General features: G+C 40.3%; 2 protein-coding genes across 7 annotated transcripts in view; both read right to left on the reverse strand.

The window, feature by feature from the left end:
- zswim8 (zinc finger, SWIM-type containing 8) overlaps positions 1-2422 on the reverse strand; it is a 31777-nt gene extending 29355 nt beyond the window's left edge. For all 4 annotated transcript variants that reach the window (XM_034609435.1, XM_034609434.1, XM_034609433.1 and 1 more), the window contains exon 1: positions 820-2422. In XM_034609435.1, the coding sequence (XP_034465326.1) occupies positions 820-997 (178 nt within the window). In that variant the 5' untranslated portion in view covers positions 998-2422. The remainder of the gene's footprint in view (positions 1-819) is intronic.
- A 1283-nt stretch (positions 2423-3705) lies between these two features.
- si:ch211-51a6.2 (neurotrypsin) lies at positions 3706-21699 on the reverse strand. 3 transcript variants are annotated; one of them, XR_004616352.1, is made up of 15 exons: positions 21379-21698; positions 18123-18162; positions 16394-16636; positions 15027-15165; positions 12846-13021; positions 12250-12397; positions 10984-11159; positions 10326-10467; positions 9648-9862; positions 9366-9507; positions 7988-8266; positions 7476-7598; positions 7052-7089; positions 6809-6981; positions 5965-6298 (listed from the first exon to the last, which is right to left on the reverse strand). XR_004616352.1 is itself a non-coding variant. In XM_034609451.1 (14 exons), exons 1-14 carry the CDS (start codon positions 21448-21450, stop codon positions 5979-5981), a joined length of 2475 nt encoding a protein of 824 aa, XP_034465342.1. In that variant the 5' UTR covers positions 21451-21699; the 3' UTR covers positions 3706-5978. The 3 variants fall into 3 exon arrangements, 2 of the variants coding, with proteins under 2 accessions (XP_034465342.1, XP_034465341.1); XM_034609451.1 differs by having other exon boundaries at positions 3706-6298; positions 6809-7089; positions 16394-16615; positions 21379-21699; XM_034609450.1 differs by having other exon boundaries at positions 3709-6298; positions 6809-7089.
- Positions 21700-22413: the final 714 nt, after the last annotated feature.

Raw genomic sequence — 22413 nt, forward strand, 5'->3', positions numbered from 1 at the left:
ACCCACAGGATTAAAGAAGTACTGTACTGACCTCTGGTCTACCTCACTTCTGTGAGATGTTCCCAATCAAGACAAATTATTGTGTCTAGACTTGATTACACCAACTTGATGTGTCATATGTATTGAATCTGCAGCTGAATCATGCATTAGGATGCTGCTTTGTTGGGGTAAATGCTTTACCATCGCTACAACCAAGCTACATGGAGCAGTTGGAGTGCTGGACTTTTTAAAGTGAGCTGCAATATTTTTAGCCGGACGCTAAAAACACATTGCTTCCGACTAAACCTTGGCTAAGAAGATGGTCTAAGTCAAGCTGCACTTATATGGCACTTACATGTAGCACTTCGTAGTTTGGCTTTTTTTAAGCTAATGTACTTACATGATTCTTGCTGTTTTTGGTTTGTACACTCATGGTTGAATGCACCTATTGGAAGTCACTTTGGATAAAAGCGTCAGCTAAATGAAATGTAATGTAATGTAATGCTATAATAGCAGCTACAGCCACAGAGTTAACATGAACAAACTAGCAAAACCGCTACTAATAATTAATTATTAGTCATTATTATTGATCAAAGCTAAGCAAAAATTAGTTTCTCTGCTGTATCACTCCAATTGATCAATAACAAACAGTAGGTTTCACAATAATATAAAACATATGATAGGTTTCCAAGTCCCAGTTAATACCGATAATGTCTTTTAAACTCTTTTGCAATTGATTTTAGCAAAGCCTTTCACACAATTGTCAAACATTAATGGAGTATTTCCAGGTATTCCGAATGAATGGAGGTGTATGTGTGAGTACTTGTGTCCTTCTCCAACCTTTAATTTTGACAGTAGGGGAGTTGGGTCCAGCAGACTGCTTCCTCCATCCTCTCCAGTTCTGACACAGGCTCTCGGCCTCTGAGATGAAGGAGCACAGAGAGTCTTCTTCGAACCGGTCCGAGTCTTCGAAGGAGAACCTCTCCCCGTCCTCCCACTCGGCGAACATCAGTTCCATTACATCCAATGTTTAACTGCCCCGGCGTCCAGAGGACTGCGACTCGAGACCACTGCTTTTCTTCAGTCTAAAAATCCAGCGTAAACCCTCCAACAGTCGGAGAGAATCCAGAGTCTCAAGACTGGGGGAGGGGAGGACAGAGGCTACCAAAACACAGCTGAGAGGAGGCTTCCCTCTGGGCCCACAGGCTATATGATCCAAACTCTGACAAGGCGCCGGACTTCTTTAAATAGTCGGGAGGAAGTGGCGAACACCTAAGCTGTAATTACAGACTGTTCAAACGCCACTTTTCTTAAGTTTTAGATGTTGTTCTATATTCAAATCAAACTAATAGATCGATTTAACGACCTCCTGCATGCTGCCGGGCTGAGTTGGGACTCTCTTTGCAGACCCTCCTCTCAGTTTGACTGCTAATGCTGAGAGGACAGGCGAGCTAAGACGGCCGAATAAAAAGGAAATGTTCCTCTCAACGTGAAGCTACGAACACGAATACAGCACAGAGCTTTCAGAAGATCAGATCTTTAAGAAGTCATGAAGTTGTTTGCTTTCATCCCGACGTCCTCCTGTTTTCAGCCAATCAGCTGGACGACGCTGGGGCTACAGATGATCTATTGTAGCATTACACCAGTTCTACAAGTGTTTTATCTCTGCCACAGTTCAATGTAATTTACGAGGTGAAAAGCCCACGTAGCGCCGAAAATGTAGAATGTCTTCTTTGTTTGTACATTTGCTGTGCTATTTATAATGATATTATGCTGCACTGCTAGCGCAAATACCATTTAGCCGACGTTAGCCTACATGCTAATTGTGCTAATAACAACATACTGAGATTATAGAAAATGCTGTCATTCTCTAAAAACACTCCATTGAGATTTAATATGGGTTTCTACCCTAAACCAGGATGATTCGGTTCGGACTGTCTTAAATTTACTTTTGTCCTACAACCTGACGCTAGCTATATTCACTAGCAGTAGAAAGCTAACCCCTCAATCGGCTAACTTCAGCTAGCTTGTATAGCTGTTTGTTTACATTTAATGATGGTGCTCAACAGCTCTCATGCTGCAAGGACTCCGTGCTTATCTATATAACCTACCTTCTGGAATTTATTTTTAGGCTATATTCGGGTCAGATTCCGATATTAATCCCCGCTCCCAGCTCAATGTTGTCCGTTCTTTGTATTGGAGTCTGTGTCTGACGTTAAAAGCTGGTATATTCCTTCGTCAGCTGTGGTGGAAACATTCTGATGAGTCCTTCGGACATCTTCCTTTCAGACTTTCACCAGTTGCCCTGTCTCCTTCCACTCGTCGCTGCCTCCAAATGACACCCGGCTCCTCAGATTAATCCCTTATTCTTCTTGACCAGGCTCTCCCGAAGTGAATCAATCTGCCGGGGGAAGATGGCTCACCTCTCCTGCAGCTCCTCCTCCATCAGCTGATCACAGCTTCCGGCTCCCAGCTCCACACGGGCAGCTCATCAGACGCCTCACATCTCGACTGGAACCAGTACGGGGAGGTTTACACAAACAAAAGACATCATATTCAACATACTGTAGAGTGCAGTCATTCTTCAAACCTGACAGTGGGCATGGTTTTATTTAATACTGTTACCCAACTCAATTAATGAGCCACAACCTTTCATCAAAAGTCTCTCTTGTTTTGACAATTTCATGTTAATGGCTTGATGTCAGGTTGTTAGTGTTATGTCCTGTCCTGTTTTCTGACACTGGTTGTTGGTTTTTAGCAGAGTAGGACTGCTGTTATGACCAAGGACAAGCTCTGAAAAATGCCCAAGTGCCAAAAACCACAGTTCCTCGAATGGCATCTACAAACTGTCTCTATAGCTAATTCCCCCATCAATGACAAGAGTGCAGGGTCAATATTTAAATAGCTCACCCATCTAATAGTAAATGCGTAAATTAAGGGGCTGGCCACTTTGAGTAACAGAACGAGTGGCAGCCAGTGGCAGCATGAACACAGAACTGAACCCTTATAAAGACATCTCACCTCTGCAGTGGGCCCGGGGGCAGTCACCACTTCAATCAAACACAAAATGGATACTTTGATAAAACCAAAACAAACAGGATTGTAGATGGGGGAGGTTTGATGATATTGAATATATTGAATATGCTGAATATGCTTGTTTGTCAACATTACTCCTAACTGTACAGTTTTGAAGGAGAAAATATCTATATTTGTGGATTTCTGCCTCAGCAAATCAGTCAATTATTTTTTGGAGCTCTGGATTGTGTCCCAGGCATAAAATAGGTGTTCTGTTTGGGTCTACATTTATGCGGGTCTGGGTAACTTCTGATGTTTCATGTTAAATGTTGTGCTACAAGGAATAATAGGACAGCATTATCTCCTTTCTATTTTGTAAAGTATGGCCCAGTATATCCTATGCTAAAGGAGATAAGATGCATTGAAACTCCTTTAATAAGCATTCTGAGAATTCAACCAGCTGTTATCATGACGGCCACTTTGACTGTGGCCAATATCTACAGAGCACAAACTTCTTAAATAATAGCCAGTTCATCTGCAATAATATCATATTCTTATGGTGCTTGTAATTTTTACAAGGGAAGGATATGCCTTTGTTAAAATTGCGAGCCATTTTATTTTTTTCGCCATTTTATTTTGGTCCAAGGGCAAAGATAAAAAATGATCACACTGGGTTCTTGTTTATGGTTCTATCATTATAGTGTTGGAAACATTACATACATTTTGTGTTCTTAAATCATACGAAAACAACTTTTAAATTTGTATCCTTTAATAGTGTTGTTTTCATGAATGGAAGATTCGACTTTAATTTGATAAACTGTTGCTTGTGTAATAATAATCAATCAGATTAAATATAATGTGATTAAATACACATTATTAAATGTTGCCGTTCATCAGTTTTATATAATTGGACATATTGGTGATCTTAACCTTAACAAAATATAATAGTAAATGGCTCACTTTACATATAAAAAGTGAGCTGATAGGTTATTCTTTGTTTTCCACTTCGAGTCCTTCTATCCATTGCCAAGCCCATTGATTTGTTTGGCCCTGCACACAATCTTCTGTCAACTTGTATCAGAACAGCAAACATAAGGCCTTCTCCAAAACCTCTGGAGGCTCTGCTGCTGAGCGTAAGGCTTATCCACAGGTTGAAAGGGAATATACTCCTGGACACAGAAATAGACTCATTTTGTGGAGTGGAGTATTTTCATTTTCTGCTCATACTTTACTTCTGCCCCTCTGCAAAATAGTTGAGCATCAATGCTTAATATTTATCTGTATTTGACGAGTTGCTTGTTCTTTCACTTGACATTCAGATTTAAATCTGAAATCTAACATTATCACTCAGTATAAATGAAAAAGTAATGAATATTTAATAGATTCTTTTTTAAGTGTAAACCATAAGTTATGATAGATTTACTCCAAAATATTTTTTTAAATAAACAGGACACAAAGCACAAAAGGTAGTCCAAGGGCTGGCCTTTGTGACTTTTTGTGAGAAATGTGTGGCATGATTTGTACAGTTTAGATATATCTGTAAGGGATTGTAGAGAATTTGATACATTGTATGGATGGTTTCTGAAAAAAGAACAAAGGCTCAAGTTAGAAAAGAGACTAAGCAGCTTTTAAGAGTCCTGTGGCTACAACACATCATATTTTCATTATTAATAAATACCCCAGCAGCATAATCAATTACAGCAATGTTTAAATTTCTCTATAGTCTCATATTTGAATGTCAACATTGATGGTTTTTCCAAATAAATTAATATGATAAGAAAAATGAAAATTGCATTTGCGAATGCAGAACACAACACATAACTGAAGTATATTAAAGTTGTTCCTGTGCATTGCAAACAGTATTTCAAAATAAAGACAATTTAATTCAACATTATTGAAAGTAGGCACAATATGAGCTGAATGTTATAGGTTTTCCACAGGGTCTTTCTCTAGACATCCCTCAGATCAGGTGAGGAAGCAGGACCCAGCTTTAGGCCCTTACCATATCGCTCAATAATATACATATTCACATATCCCCAAACACAGTAACAGTTGACCCCAAACAAATTACCACAAACAAATTAACAGTCCAGGCTTTTGTGGGTTTGTGAGATCCAGGGCCCAAGGACTACTATACTATACTAAACACTTTTTACTGTTTAGTGGTTGACACCAAACTTATTCTATAGACTGTAATTAATGTTAGAATAACAGTGAAAAGATAAATAATGATTTGAAATGTGTAGGTTCAGGTACATACACATGGAATGTTAAGAATATTAAATAAATATAATCTGTTTGAACAAATTCATTCCAATACTATTCTAGATACTTTTCAAAGGCATTTGTTTTTTCTCCATTTCTGTCTTTCTTTCACTGGCTCTGGCCCTCCATTCAATTTTCATTCACAAGTAACCCAATGCTTCATAGTGCAAGGTTATTAAACAATTCCACATGGCAGGCTTAGTGGAGCACTATTAATCAGAGTCATATATACCCAGTAAAGGTATTCATGGGTCCAGTTGGCTCTTAGTTACCAGATTGGAATTGAATTGCCACATATCTGTATGATAATATGTCTTAGGGTTAGAACATACACATTTCCACTTGCCTTAACAATAGGAACTGCTGTTGAGAGCAAAGCGAAGCAGTATGACTAGCACTGTTAAGTGAGGAATTAACAATGAAGAGGAGCAAGAAACATATAGCAGTTTCTGCAAATTGTCAAATCTATAACAACCTTTTACCACTTGCTGTATGCAGATCACTGGTTTACTGTCTATTAATATGGCACCAAGTCACACTGTGAGTACTATACATTGTTAATTACATGCTTTTTGAAGTAATGTTTCTTAGCATAGAAGTTCAGGAGGCACAACACAGGGGCAATTATCAGCAGGCTACATCCTTACCAATACAGACCATCTGCTACAAGCCCTGAAGCCACTCGATTACACTGGATAACCAAGTGTAATTCTCCATCATTAATTCTTGAAGGGTTTGTTGATGACTTTATCAATCCATCTCAGGAACCTACTAACACGAGTGTACACCCCAGGGAAGGAGGGATTACCACAGCCTTGACCCCAGGAGATGACACCTGTTAGCACCCAACGGCCTCCCTGCCCCTGGCAAACCAGAGGACCCCCACTGTCACCCTGGCAACTGTCCACACGATGGCGCTCTGACAGGCTCCCGGCACACAGCATTCGGCTAGTAAAGCGATCACCATATCGCTTCTTACACTTCCAAGCTGGAAGCAGGGGTACCCAGGCCTGGAGCAGGGTCCGGGAGTACTCTGAGTCTGACAGTAGGAAGCAGACAGAAGAAGTTAACTGTCAAGGCTGTTATTTATATGTACACCCTTTTATTTAATACATAGCAATAAAAAAATTAAAAAACAAGACACTGTTTGTTAATGCAGTGACCACATGCAGACTTTTAAAAATAGTCTAACACAAGATAACTGATCTTATAACCTGCATGTTTATATATTGGCAATTTTTTGATTTAGTTATTGAAAGTTTAACATTTCTTTTTATGTTTAATTATGACCAGCAATCTTTCCTGATCATGACCATTTTTTTCAAATTGTTTAAAATCTATTTGCTGTTGCAAATCAGTATATCAATAAACATCTCAGTGTGTACTGGATGGATATAATTAAGTGTTCATTAATCTGTTCATCTGACCCTGGGCTTGTTTGTATCGTGAGTAAGATAAATAAGTATTACTTCACATATTTTTGGTTACTCTGTGATGAAATCCTCTCGTAAGACAAACAGATGGAAAATCACTCAATGGATGCAGTTACCTGTTAGGCCCCACCCCGTGATCACACAGGCAGCAGGCCTCTTCTCCCACTTGTTACCTGGCTCTGGCAGACACACTGCACTAGTGTGAGGGTTGAATGCCACACAGTTGCCCTCTGTGCCTTTGAGCCTCAGCAGGGCAATGTCATACTCCCAGTCCTGACTGTGGTACTTTCTGTGGATGACAATGCGTTCAGGGGACAAGGTACGTTCAAAGTCATCCTGTTCCTCAGTGTGGTAGTCACCCAGGCGTAACACGTAGCGGGTTGGATCTATTCCAAATCTGAAGGAGCAAAGAAAAAGGTTAAATTATTGTCTTAATGAATATCCATCATTTAATGTACAATACTAGATTATAGGCATGAACCACAAACTGTTTTACTACCGACTCAAACTCCCTCCCCATCTTGACTGTGACTACTGGTCAGGTGAAGAGAGAGTGCAATTTACATTATATATATATATATATATATATATATATATATTATATATATATATATATATATATTATATATATACACTGGAAAACACCAGCTTTATGGATTACTTCTAATAAATGTTATGTTGAAATTCTAAATTCAAAACTTTACAGATTACATTTTTTATGTATTGTTGGAAAAGGAGTGTTTACAGTTGTGTAATGTTTCAGTAGAGGGAGCTGTCTCTTACCTCTTGAAGCAGTGGGCAGCAGTCACCACCCAGCAGGCATTGATGAGTGATGCTCCACACAGGGGGTGATTACCTTTAGACTGAGACCGGAGCCACAGAGACGCCTGCCATGGCCATTCACCCCTTAAATCACATACACACAAAACAGTTCTGTTATAGGGATGATGCTGACCTGAAAAGCTGCACAATTCCTCGTCAGGCAGACAATACAAATACACGCCCCACACACTTGTACTTGACACTCATAATTACCTTAACCTCTACTACCATCATCATCATCATCATCATCATCAAGTGCCTTACACCATCCCAACCCTAACTTAAACCTGACTTTGACCAAAACCCTAAGAGGGTACATCAGAAGCTGAGGACTGACCAAAACTCTGATCCTGTCACGACTTTGTGTACCCCAACCCTAAACCAGTCATAAATCAAACTATTAGTTGTTGTCTTTTTCATGTTTCTAAGAGTTACTAATTACTGATGAGTGTTGTAAGTGTATGCTAACTAACCTCAGTGCCTTATCTCCTCCTATGATTCTGCGTCGACGACGCTGATTATTGAGTCTCAGGCCACAGGTCTGTATTGCCACAGCACCATCACCCACAGGATCCAGGGTGTAGTCACAAATGACGCCTGCATCTTCACTGTGGCGACAGTCATGGCTATCTTGACCCACAGCTGTACACTGCTCTAAGGAAGCCTCAGTGCCAGAACATCGAACATTATCCAGATGGATAGGCCCTTTACCCTCACCAAAGTACGCCATGGATCGTGCCTTAGCTTTGCCCCTGACAACACACAAACAGTATCATTATTATTTGTTTCTTTTTGTTCGATTAATACATTTTAAAAAATGTTCTACTGTGACTGCACAAACCTCCACCATGTTTAATTCACAATTTAATTTACCTTTAATAAAGAATGCTTCCCCACTGTGAACTACAGTGTGTTCATCTGTTGATCCGGTCGAGGCAGATGGCTGCCAACATTGAGTCTGGATCTAGATATTGCTTCCAATTAAGAGGGTTTCTCTATAATATTGTAAGGTTACCTTACTATGTAAAGAAAATGAACGTTACATTTGGTGAAATACAAATAAAATGAATTGAATTGATCTGGCTGGCAAGCTGATAAATAGCTGGTTGTACTGAACTGATACCTGGCTGGCTGCATGGTGGAGGCCTCATCATTTCAAGTTTGGACTGTGCACATGACCAATGTGAATTTCTCTTGTTTGATTTGTATTTTTGATAATTGTATTGACGTCTAAGTAATATTTTTTTCTTTAGTTGTAGATTTGACAACATTTAAGTTAGGCTGTCTTTATTTGTTAGGTCTCTTCATGAAGGAAGGATTGTATATTTTCAATAGTATTCTGTATGTTTTTCTACTTTTGTTAGAAACCATTCCAAATTCATCCCAATTAAAATAATGGAAAAGTCCATGGTCATCTGTCCTAACAGACACATCACTGAGTTAATAGTATATTAAAGGATTACAGTGACCATGGACAACTTAAACTCAGAATCAGACACTTAGACTGATTGCATTTCTCAACACTTGGGTTCTCTTTCCTATTTCTGCAGAAATCTTAGTGGTATCTCTGACAACAAACTTTTAACTGTTGTCTCACCTGTGATCAAATCTGGCTCCCTTCTCTCCCAAAAAATATAATTTTAATTTGCACACAATATGAAAACTTTAATCCATGCTTCAATTACATTCCAGTTAGATTACTCTAATTGTCTGTATTCCTGTCTTCAGCTGGTCCAGACACGAGCAGTAATATGTCTGACAGGAGCCGGGGGATTTCTGGACATTTTGATGTTTTTGTAGTGGGTGTTATTGATGAGACTAAAATAGTATAAATAGTGTTCTCATACTCACGTGAATCCCAGCTGTCTGCAAACAACAGCTGCACTGACATCATTCCAGCCATCATCACACACGCTTCCCCACTGGTTATTAATGAAGACCTCCACTCTACCCTCCTTCCTGCTCTCTCCATCAACCAAACGCACCAGTGGACCTGAAATCAAACATTACAGGAAAAATATAACAATAGTGCCATTTGATTTTCAGATGCTTGCAGGTCTTGTCCTAATGTGAATTGGCCGTCATCAGGGAATACACCAATATCATATGCGGAGTAGCTATGTGTGCACTTACCACCAGGAGGCAATGGGCCAGGTATCTCATTGGCATCACCCCCTCTTTCACAGCTGACTCCTACATCTTCACTGTGGGAGCAGTCATGCTGGCCCCACTCAGAGTGGGTACATGCCAGTAAAGTGGCCTCTGATCCCTGACACCGCACGTCGTCCAGCAGGATCAGCCCGCGACCTTCTTCATACACCTCATCAGGGGCCACTTCCCCTAGGCCCCTGCAGACATGACCACAGTTCAGTGTCTTTATATGGAAAGTTGCTTTAAGGTTGTAAAGAATAATGTAACAAAACATTTTCAATGTAGGTTGCAGAAATTACTGATGCGTAACAATAGAAATTGTTTACTGTATTTTGCAGATGCAGTTTCAATAAATTTCTATCCTATGAACATGAACATATTAATATTCATATTGTGCAGAACCACTGACAACCAGTTTATGAGCTTTGGTGGAAACCCTGCAGCATTACTGTCTTACAAGATTGGTGAATAAAGTATGTGGTTGTGTGACTTTTAAAGTCTGTTTTGTTTAGCTAAGCTTATGGGTCACAATCTAATCTATGTTCCTCATCATGGTGAGTAGCAATGATGAAGTGTAGCAGTTGTCAATGTTCAATCTTTTTCAGTCTTTTTAAATTAAGGCAAAAACATGTTGTGACTCAGACATATTGATGCACTGACCTGAAGCCCAGCTGTCTACACACTACCTGGGCGTTGAGCTCGCTCCAGTTGTCATCACATACAGAGCCCCATTCTCCCTGGTGGTAAATCTCCACACGACCCTTCCAGTGTTTGTCTCCTCCCACCAGTCGGACTGCACCCTCTGCAACCACACAGGTTAACACCCACATTTGCTGAAGGAGTGAGGACTCCTGGACATAACATGTGTAGGTTTGGTAATCAACAAACAGCAAAAAGTGCATGCATGGCCCAACACAGACTGGTTGACTCCTCAGGTAATTTTTGAGGACAGAAGTATACAATTCAAGACAGATTATTTAAAAGAGTAGTCATAGTGTTGAAGTCGTGTCCAGAAAAACACAACTAGATCTACACACATGCCAGTGGCTGCACAATGCTAGATAGATACTGATGTAATGAATGCACAGCAAGTCAAACTGCCTTTGATTTAGCATGCCTAGATATCACAGTGATTCCGGTTCTTAAAGGATTTCTGCAAAAATAACTAAAGTAGAAATGTTGCTATTTTTATGCTTTTCTTCTCGTACTCTTCGTCATGTTGGTTTAAGTATAGGTCAGTTAATTCCCACAGTAATGACTACAGTGTTGTCTAATATGAATGTTTGAGTTTGTGTATTTTTTCTTTGCTGGCTCTGACCTGTGTATGGGTTGCAGGTCACCCCTGCAACTTCCATGTGGTCACAGTTTTGTTGCTCCCAGTTGTAAGGACACTCCTCCAGAGAAAGCTCATTACCTGTACACTGGACCTCATTAAGCAAGATGGGCTCAAACCTCTGGTCAAAGTGGGGCCATGTCCGTGCTTTGGCCACACCCCTGGATGTCAGGACAAACAAACACCACCCAAGAGAATAATCTTAGTTTTCTTTATCAAAACATGAGAATTAATGCTATTTGTGCCAACATATATAACACACATTATAGTTTACAATATTATAATATCCTGGTGGACCTATAGTATGTATAGTGTGTATATTGAAAAAATCGATCAAAGAACATTTGGAAAAATAGCATGATAGGTATGAAATATAGTGGTTTGAATGACATAATGAATGACTTCAAAACAGCAGCAGTGTTACTGCTTGGTTTGGTAGTTAAAAAACACCGCACCATATTTCAGCCTCTTAGATTTGGCTGTTTGAAATAGAAAACAGGATTTAGGATTTAATAATTTTCTGGCAATACACCTCACAATTGTTTGAGGTTATGGTTCATGTCAATCACATTCTTTTTTTTAATGCCAGACAATGTCAAACTAAGTAATGATGTAAAACCACCTTCAAATCCACATGACCTCCACTGAATATCTGTACACTCATTTTTAAACATACTGTGTGCTATAAAAAGACTGAATATCAGAATCTGGTTTAAGAATTATGCACAATCCATTTTAGTGGCAGAGATTCTCTCTCTGAGTAATATGATAATTCCTCAGTAATTGCTCATATAGTTATTCTGTTTTACCTAAGTGAAATTTTGATTGGAATAATGCTTTGCTTATAATGGAGCTCAACAGTCTATATGTAGAATATTACTGTTGTAACTTGGTGGGCCAACAAGAACCCCTGCCAGGTAAAAAAAAAAAACCAGTGCTTTCTTCAGGAGCTGGATGTCAGACAAATAGACTACTCTTTGAAATGTGATTTGTATGGTCATATTTTAATACAAAGCCTTGTGTTGAAATGCCCTTTTTTGAACGTAATTTTTTATCGTGTGTTGTTTATTATGTAGAATATATGTTTTCCTATCGCCAAATGGATATACCAATATGTCTGTAATATGTCAGGCTCTTATTTAGATGAACACTGGCAACGATTTAGATTAAAGGAGATGCCAGTAGGGTGCATGCCACAGGAGTTTGATCTAATATTTTTTGTGTTGCAGTTGAACAGCAGTTATTTCTTACCCCAGGTTCAACTGCCTGCACACCACCTCAGCATCAGTGTCATCCCATTGGTGATCGCAAATAGTTCCCCAAATGCCATCATGGTACACCTCGACACGGCCCTCAAAGTCCTCCAGGTCTCCAACCAGCCTCAAAGGGAAGCCAGTTCCTGAGAAACAAAAGGTATAATATTAACTGAGCTAAACGAAACACATTTATATATGGTGTTGTTTCTGGAAGGATTTCAGTGCCTGAGTCCCTGGCATGTGTTTGTCTTTGTATTTTAGTCTGCTACAGCACTGTGGAATGGTTTGAAGCACTTGAGATGTTTTGCTTCTTGTCAATCACACAGTCCATCAGGGAACAACCTACATGCCAACAGGTGCAGCAAGGAGAACTGGTGTTGTAAAAAGGCAAAAGGTGGTCACAGCAAATACTGATCTGGTTGGAATTTATTATAAGAATAATCCTGGTTGTCTGTCCTCATGTCTGTTTAGTTGTGTGTGCATGATGTACGATGATGACAAAAGTAAGTTCTCAGCAGTGAACTGTGGAGATGTACTGCTGGAATGTTCATGTGCTAACTCTAATGAGTATGGGACAGCACATAGTCTCACCCTCAGGTTTAGCACACACCACCCCTGCCTCACGGCCATGTGTGCAGTCACTGGTGACAAACTTCCTGCTGCGGCACTCCAGTAGGGAATTCTCATTACCACGGCAACCCAGACGCTCATAATGGAAGACGGATCCTGGACCAAAGTAGGAGTCCTGCAGGGCTGTACCAATCTCACTGCATGGACAGCAAACACACAGAGACGCACGCTTCTTTTAAAAACACTTTCAGGCTTCTACCAAAGCAAACATCATACAAGGCCAATGAAAAATGACAACAAATTGCAATGAAAAATAGAAAAATGCACTGGTATCTCACAGACAGGAATAACTGGTGACTTCTATAATCTATAAGTTACAGCCTCATTGGTGTTGCAATTGGTATGCAAATTTCATGAATAACACCTAACAAATTGAAGTCAATATTATAAATGAAAAATATATTCAAACACAAATCCTACCAGTCAAACACACACACACTACTTTGGTGCCCGCCTGATGATCCCAGTATCAGGAGGGTTTTGGTTTGCGTTGCTTTTGTCACACAGGCCGGACAACCCTGATGTACCTGATAATCTCATATCATGCTGTGGTAGCTGTATTTGAATTCATCTATTCATTTTGTAATCTGTGGCTATGTCACACAGTAGACATATATGACAGCAGTTCTATCCTGGAGCCCTCCTTGTGTCTTCCCTGAATCACAAGCAGCAGTAGAGATTGAAGAGATTTAGATGGTAGATGTGTGCAAATGAAAAGCAGCAGATACAGTGGTCAAACAAAAGTGTGTGAACCCAATGGAATGACCAGGATGTCTGCTTTAATTGCTCATAAAATGTCAAATGGAGTTCATTTAAGTAATAATAATAGACAGACAAATTGTGCTTAAGCTAATAACAAACAAACAATTATAATTGTTCATGTCTTTGTTAAACACTACCATCAAACATTCACAGTGCTGGTGTGAATGAACCCTTCGCTTTAATAGCTGGTCGAACCTCAGTTGGCAGCACAATCCGATCCGGATCACAGATCCGCAGCTACCACCGCAGCTACCACAAGCATTTGCTTGTGGTAGCTGCTGATCAGACCTGCATAACGTTTAGGAGGGACTTTTGACCATTCTTCCTTACGGTACTGCTTCAGTTTCCGGAATATTCTTAGGGTGTCTAGTGTGAACAGCTCTCCTGAGGTCATTCCACATTATCTTTATTGGGTAAAGGTCTGGGTTCTGACTGGGCCACTCAAAAAGGCAGATTTGAATTTTCAAGCAAGTCTGTAGTGGCTTTACTTCAACGTTTAGGGTCATTGTCCTGCTGAATCACCTAATTTCTACTGAGCTTGAGTTGGCACACAGTCACTCTTTATCCTCGAGGATGCATTAATAAACTTGGGAATTAATTTTCTCCTCGATAACGGTGAACTGTCCAGGCCCAGAGGCAGCAAAGCAGCTCCATATCATGAAGCCTCCTTCCATGGACTGATGGATATGAAGTCTTTGACTTTGTAAACCTTTTCTCACTTATGCAAATCACCTATTGATTGTTGGTCTTCCGAAATCACCAGATACTTCTTGTGAATAGCAAGCTCAAAGTGTTTGTTTGGTTCTTATAGGTCAAAGTGTTTTTAAACCACACCTCCAACCTTGTTTCATTGATGGGACTTTAGGTTTGTTAACTACTGACTCCTATTAGCGTTTGCTGAAGTCATTACAATCAGGGTTCACATACTTTTTCCAACCTACATTTTGAATATTTGAGTGATGCACTCAATGTGGACAAAAACAATTCAATAATTTGTGTGTTATTAGTTAAAAGAGATTGTGAGTTATTTATTTTGGTCACTGAGACGAAGATCAGTGGATTTTTTTAGACAAGCATATACATAAATGCTGGTAATTTCAAAGGGTTTACTTAGTTTTTCTTGTCACTGCAACTGAGACTTTCTTCTATTTGCCTCATATTGTTGTACTGTCAGTGATCTCTACCCAATCCCCACCACTTGGAGAGAGCACAAGCAGGTCAAGTTCTGTAGCCTCCGACACCATGCTGTGAGAGGGATCAGGGAGCCTATGCTGTATCTACTGGCAATATGTTTACAACAGTATTTTCAACAAAAGCCTGCAAAACAACCCAATCCGCAAAGGAGAGACAGAAGCCTCTCTGGCTCAATGAGAACCTCACCCCAGTCCCAGCTGTCTGCATATGACACTGGCGGCACGGTTGGTCCAATGTGTGTCACATACTGCCCCCCACTGGCCATTCAGGTAGACCTCCAGACGCCCATTGTTGCTTGATGATCCACCCACCAATCTGGCTGCACCTGCAGATGACACAGGCAGAATCTCTGCATGTAAACCTGTTCCAATACAGAGATAAAATCATAGTAAAGATACAATTTTGTTTTGATACTTTTTTAATGATGGTCATTGATGCTGGCAGAAAGGAGGGTTGTATATGGCAGCTCTGAGAGAGCCACAACACAATGTAGTCATGCTAAGAGGAAACTGTAGGCTAGAGTTCTCGAAGCTGTCACAACAAATAGGTGACTATAGAAGTGTAACGGTCCCAGAGCTCTGGTACTGTGTGTGCGTGTGTGTCCTGGTACAGTGTGTGTGTGTTAAGTCCAGCATTACAACTTGTAAATATGTAAGTATAATTATAAGTTGCCTGCTTTAACCTCCTCACCTCCCAGCTATCACTAACAGGGCAGTACACTGACATCATTAAAAGTAAACCTAAAAGTAAAAAGAACAAAACAAACAATAATAAAATTAAAATTCAAGTAAATAAAACTATTCTGCCCAAAAGGTAATAACCCATAACCTATTTCGTGCTACCAGATCACATGCCAGTACGGACAAGACAGAAAAAGAAAACCCAAAATACTGAACATCAATCTACTTTCCTACAGACAACCAGCCCCCTTCAACCCTTCAGGGTAAAAGGTCACTTGTTCCTGCCCTGTCTTCCCTGTACGCTAGAATGGATTGAGGTATGCATGAGCTTCACTCAACCACCCTGAACCAACATTATAACCTTCCCTCTACAGGTGCAGTAGCTCTGTATCTACAGCTCTCACTAACTGGTGCCACTTCCACACATAGTGTTTCAAATAGGAGTGAAAGTTACATTGGTCCAAATTACTGTCAGGCATAGTTGGGCAGGCTCTGTTGCTGTGTCTTAGCTGGGTCCTTGTCTGTGGTTGACACATTGTGGAAGCCTCATTCTGAGATGAGACATCAGCTGTGTCATGATAGTCATGTCTTTAGTTCTATATAGGATGGAGAGATACTGAAAAAGGCATTTTTTTTAATGCATGACTTAATTTTTTTAAGTGGACGACCCACTCTTCCTCCTGAGCCACAGCCTCCAAATCATCATCATATGGGCAATCATTTTCTTTTCAATATTAGCTTGGAAACTGTGTTTTTCAGAGCATATTTTTGTTGACCTAGATCTCTAACCATTTTGCTCCAATAGGTAATCATCTGGAGATAGACAACAGCATTAATCCATCCACAGATACCTGGAGCCCTTCCTCAGCTCACCCTGATGGCAGTCACAGTAAGCCCAGCCGATGGCACCAGAGCTCTGTCTGAAGAAACACCAGGCGTTGGCCTCTTGGTCTGGGTTTCGGCATAAGTTGTGGTCTCCAAGGCCTCGGTTCGGGTACTGGTGCATGTAGTCTGGGAAGTCTGTCCACTTCAGGCAGGGGTAGCCTGTGTCCGTGTGGGAAACTGAACCATTGTAGTATCCCAGTTCTTCAAAGCCTTGTGAACAGGAGAGTGGTGCTGCAGAAACAGACCATCACTGAGTCATAAAGTCTTTATTTACTAAATCAAATTACATAAGAGTAACTAAAGAATAAGCTTTAAGTTACAAAGACAGAATTATTAAAAACATAGACAAGACAAATATATACCTGATATCCAAAGGGAAATAAAACAGAATGATCACACAATTAGAATAGAGTAGATATAATACATTGTGTTTAAGTCAGGTTAAGGATATATTTATTATTATTATTATTATTATTATTTTCTTACTGTGTGAGTGCCTTTGCTCTTTTGATTATGAGTAAACTACACGATTATAAGATTCCAGTTATCAGTTTTCTTAAGCTTAAGGGATGGATGGATTTTTACCTAAGTGAAAGACTTAGTACTTTTTTCACTACTTCATCTGGTGGGCAGATGGTGGTTTAACAAGACAGTTATGGAGCTGAAATGCAGGAAGACACTTAATAGCAACCAGAAGTAATGCAAACTGTAAAACGGATCTATAAAACTGCTTCCTGGGAATGTGGCTGTCTCACACACAAAGAACAACTCTGATGTACAAAGAATCAAAACCGTCAGTTACTCAACATAATAATGTGTGGATTCTTGCCAACACAGTTGCCAAGCAGGAAAATACTCAACTCATCCACTTTCAGTCAAGAGAGCTAGTCACTAAAGAGAAAGTTTGGTGGTGAAGCCTCATTGCCATAAGACATGAGGGAGGAAAACCAGGTAATCTACAGGGTCTCCACTGCTGTGCTATAGGTATGCAAAGATTCACAGCGTCCTGCTGGTGGTGGGGAAAGAAAAGTTAACCACACTGGATTACATGATGTGACTGAAGGGGGAGAGAGGAGGAAGTGTAAATGTGAGACTGCAGGCTGCAAACTAGATTAAACGGTCTGATTAAGTTATAGGATTATTATATAGTATTTATGGCTTGACCGGTTGGAGAATTAGAACACTGTTAGCATCCAAAATACCTCTCAACCAGTGACTTATATATTCACAGGTTTGTCTAAATGCATACCTATTAAATGATGCACAGCATTCAATCTGATTGATGTAGCAACGATTATTGAACATTGAATATCAGAAAAAAATAATGTAATGTCAAAGTGAAAAGAAACGTGATGTTTGGGGCCGATTAAAAAAATGTATATTTGAGTTAAAACAACTTCCTGTTTAATGGTAAACCATCAAAATTCAACAGGCCACCAAAGACACACTTCTCAATAAAATCCAGACACTTGGTAATCAGTTTACACTGACTTAATTTGAAATTTATCTGATTAATTCTCTGAATTTTGTTAAATTACAACGGTAACTTAACGGTAATCACGAATCATGCATTTCAATGAGCTGTTTTCATTCCCTACACACACACACACACACACACACACACACACACACACACACACACACACACACACACACACACACACACACACACACACACACACACACACACACACAAAGATTTTGCGATAACCCATACCTGCATGCTGGATAACATTCAAGATTCCCCCATCAGAGACCTGTGGAATAAATACATCATAAAATCAATATAGTTTAAGTCAAGCAATGTATACATTTCCTAATAACTCCTGAACTGTATACACACGGCACTAGCACTGAAATGCTTTTACGCTACGTTCGTGCCATTAACCAACTTCATCTTAGGTACTCAGGAACACAGAGCCCATATAATGTAAGCTTACTTCCTCTTAAACTTGTCTGTTAAATATCTGCTGATGTCAGCTGCTCCTGAACTATATTCCTGAGGCAGTTTGAGTTAATGTATAGAAGTTTGAATGATGGTTTCTTTCACAAAGCTGATTTGCCACTCCTCAATGCTCACACTTATAATCACTCTTTTATTTATCTATTGGTAGAAATCCATCCATGAACCACTGCCAGGCCAGACGATGTACATTATCTCTCCAGTGTGTTTTCAGTTTACCCATGGGGGTCTCCCACCAGTTGAATCTGCCTAGAAAACACTTTTGAGGTTTCAGCTCAATGAAGATCGTATTTTTTTTTCTTTAGTTTTTTGGGGGGTAGGGTGGATGGGTCTTAATTTAGGTTCACCATGTCATGGTAGTTTCTTGTGCAAGTCCCTCATTTTAACAAGCCCCACCCAAGAGAGCTGTTAAACTGTGGTGATTCACTTTCACACTTATCTACAGTGATGATATGAATTGAAATGAAAGCAGACTTTGACCCGCTGATATAAAGCAAACAGACCTGGACATTTGTTGTTTTTTCTTTGTACTGCAGCACCGTAGATACAGTAAATGAACCATGACTGACTCTGAGCTTTACTTTGAATTTGTTGAATTTGAGGCTGTTGTTCACCTGGTAGAGATGTGGATACCTGAAGATCAAGACACATCCCTGTTTCACAACACAGCCATAAATCAGGTCTCCTAATACAAATACTTTGGTGTCCACATTGATAGCTATCTTACGTGGCATGTTCATGTTGAAAGCCTTTTCTCTCAATGTATTTCTTGAGAAGGTTCAGACTCAACGGTGTAGCAATCTTACGTTCCTGTTCTATCAAACTATCTTAGAGAGATAGGGTTTTCAAAAATGGTATGGTAATTTGTCAGCACAGTCAAAAGTCTAAGCTTGTACGGCTCATTTAAACAGTAATGAAGATCATAGGATAAAGATTTATCTATTTATGTTTTTATTTTGACTACTGTCCTTTTTATATGGTCTATTTACTGACACCACTGCCTACCACTGATTTACACTCAACATGTCTGAATGTAGGATGTATGTGTAGGCTTCTACGTGTACAATGTATGTACTTGTGTGTTTATGTGTATCGTGATAGGTTTTGGACCTATGTATTTGTGTGTATGTGTATTGTGATACGTGTTGTATCCAGTGGTTTGGAGCCCAAGACAAGTTTCTCTATGGGACAATAAAGTACACCTTACCTTACCTTATCTTAAAGCTGACAGTGAACCCTTTAGAAAAATCTTACAGACATCAATTCACACACATACATACACTCATACACTCATACTTTAACTTGAGGGTGATTTAATTAAATAAAATTAAACTTAAACAGAAAAATATACAATGAAGTACATCAAAGTATAGGCTGAAATCACAGCCTGATCCAACTTGCATGAATTTCATTACGGCAACTCATAATGTGACTCAGGAGTGCCTGTATGCACTCCCGACAACGTCTGGGCATGCTCATGATGAGTTGGCAGATGGTGTCCTGGGGGATCTCCTCCCACCAGACCTGGATCAAGGCATCAGTGAGATCCTGGACAGTCTGCAGCATCGTGAGGGCCAGTCAATGGCATCAATGCCTTCATCATCCAGGAACTGCCTATACACTCTGGCCACATGAGGCCGGGGATGGTCCTGCACCAGTAGGAACACAGGGCCCACTGCACCAGCGTAAGGTCTGACAATCGCTCATCCTGGTACCTAACAGCAGTCAGGGTACCGTTGGCTATGACATGGAGGTCTTCGCAACCCTCCAAGGATATGCCTCCCCAGACCATCACTGACCCACCACCAAACCGGTCATGCTGGATGATGTTACAGGCAGCATAATGATCACCATGGCGTCTCCAGACTCTTTCAAGCCTGTCAAATGTGCTCAGTGTGAACCTGCTATTATCTGTGAAGAGAACGGGGAGCCAGTGATGGACCTGCCAATTCTGGTGTTCTCTGGCGAATGTCAATCGAGCTGCACGGTGCTGGGCTGTGAGCACAGGTCCCACTAGAGGACGTCAGGCCCTCATGCCACCCTCATGAGTGCCTCTGATAGTTTAGTCAGAAACATGCACACAGTTAGCCTGCTGGAGGTACTTTTGTAGGACTCTATATATATATATATATATATATATATACAGGTTGTTTGGCAAACTCTAAGGTGATCTATTTTTATTTGTGGTAAATTCTATGGGAAATATGTTTTTTCAAGGAGAGAAAGGTGAGGCAAGGGCTAGATGAAAAAATAGTTCCAAGCATTCCTGATGTTCCCTCTTCCTTTTTAGCCTTTAGCTGTAATAGCTTTGGACTAAAGTTTCCACATCTTTCACTTGACAGCACTGTAATAAATGTCTTAGCTATCCACTCACATTGAGGGATCAAATTGCTGTGAGTTGTGCGGAATTGTGTTAGTTTACTTGAATGTTAACGGACATGCACTTTTCTATCTAACGGATCCTGGAAGGAAACAGTTTGGTAAAATGAAGACAGTGGAATTGATAATATATAAGCACAGCCTAGTGTCAGGATAGACAGCAGCTCAGTTGAACATGTAAAGCTATGAAATGGTTGTACATGCACAGGCTTGCATCTGGTATATATATATATATATATATATATATATATATATATATATATATATATATATATATATATATATATATATATATCTTTTAAAATGTTATAATGTTTGTTCAGTAATTGTGATGAACTCAGGTGGCTTTATGTCTCTGGAAATCAACAGTGCTTTTAAAGAAATACTTAACACAAAGTGTCTGAGAGTGTTGTCACTTCCCCCTCTGTTTTCTATCAGACGGCTCCCAGTGCTCTGGTCAGGAGAAGGGTTGTGAAATTACAGAGTCACTTCTCCAGTTCACTGCAGCCTATGGAACTGAAGCACATGGGCGCAGATCCTCCGTGACAGCCAAACGTGACCAAGCCAGGCTAAATGACATATCGTAAACATCAGCTTTATATAGGCTGGTGGGTGGCAGCAGCCTGCTTACCTCGACAGACACAGACAGGAGCATGAACAGACAGCAGGGGACAACCCCGGGCATGACTTTCCTCCGGTTCATCCTGCAGAAGGAACCATCTCCTCCACACCTTCCACACACACCTTCAGCTCCTCTCCCCGCCCTCTGCTCGTCTCTGACAAGCTCTCCGGTGCGGGCGATAACAAAGTGAAAACACTCAGACAGCGGCGGAGATCCAGTCTAAATTCAGCTCCAGACACCCAACCCGAGCTAGCCCGAGCTAAAAATGACGCTCTGCCGCCTCTCTCTCTGTCTCTCACTCTCTTTCTGTCTCTCACTCTCTCTGTCTCTCACTCTCACTCTGTGTCTCTCTGTGTCCCTCCCTCTCTGTCTCTCACTCTCACTCTGTCTCTCCCTTTCTCTCTCTCTCCCTCCCTCCCCCCTCTCCCTCTCTCTCTCTCTCTCTCTCTCTCTCTCTCTCTCTCTCTGTCTTTGACACACACACACACACACACACAACCTTAAATGCCTCATTAGGCATTTGCTCACTTGCCCCCATGAGGTCTACTGGTGAAAAGGTCCTTAAGAGATAACAAAAATGAGACACACAATACTTAGTATATTACCTTTATGATTGGCATTAGACGCCTTGTTTAGATCTAAATAATTCAAAATTTAAATCTTACAACAGTCAATCTTAAAGTGCCAATTAAATAACAGGGAAATATCATTTGGCTGTCAGAGTACAGAAAAGCCCAGAGGTCCTTGAAGATCACATGAGATGTGAACAACAAGAGGAATATTAGTTTAAGTTATGCTGCTGAGGAAAAGATGCAGAACACACTTGAAAGGATTATCTTGGTCTAATAAAGAAAACTAAGCCCATGCAGTGAAAAGTTGAATTTAGACTGGAGTGGACAAGATGAAACAATCGTAACATGAACTACAACAACTCTCAACTTGACTTTATCTGTGTCATCCATGACTCATGACTACAATTATACTTAAGACTTTTGAATTGAACAGACATGACATCCTGCCCAAGCCAAGAACTTCAAACATGTA

The sequence above is a fragment of the Hippoglossus hippoglossus genome, chromosome 15, assembly GCF_009819705.1.
Source record: "Hippoglossus hippoglossus isolate fHipHip1 chromosome 15, fHipHip1.pri, whole genome shotgun sequence".
In the NCBI taxonomy this organism is placed as follows: Eukaryota; Metazoa; Chordata; class Actinopteri; order Pleuronectiformes; family Pleuronectidae; genus Hippoglossus; species Hippoglossus hippoglossus.

Bases quoted from the DNA above. Each gene is read 5' to 3' on its own strand.
- si:ch211-51a6.2 (XM_034609450.1), bottom strand. From the start codon at position 21,450: ATGAACCGGAGGAAAGTCATGCCCGGGGTTGTCCCCTGCTGTCTGTTC. The intron at 12,398-12,845 runs GTGAGACTATGT...TTTGTTTCTCAG, and splicing joins GGTGTGTGCTAAACCTGAGG to GAACTGGCTTCCCTTTGAGG. The intron at 10,468-10,983 runs GTCAGAGCCAGC...GTGTGGTTGCAG, and splicing joins GACCTGCAACCCATACACAG to AGGGTGCAGTCCGACTGGTG.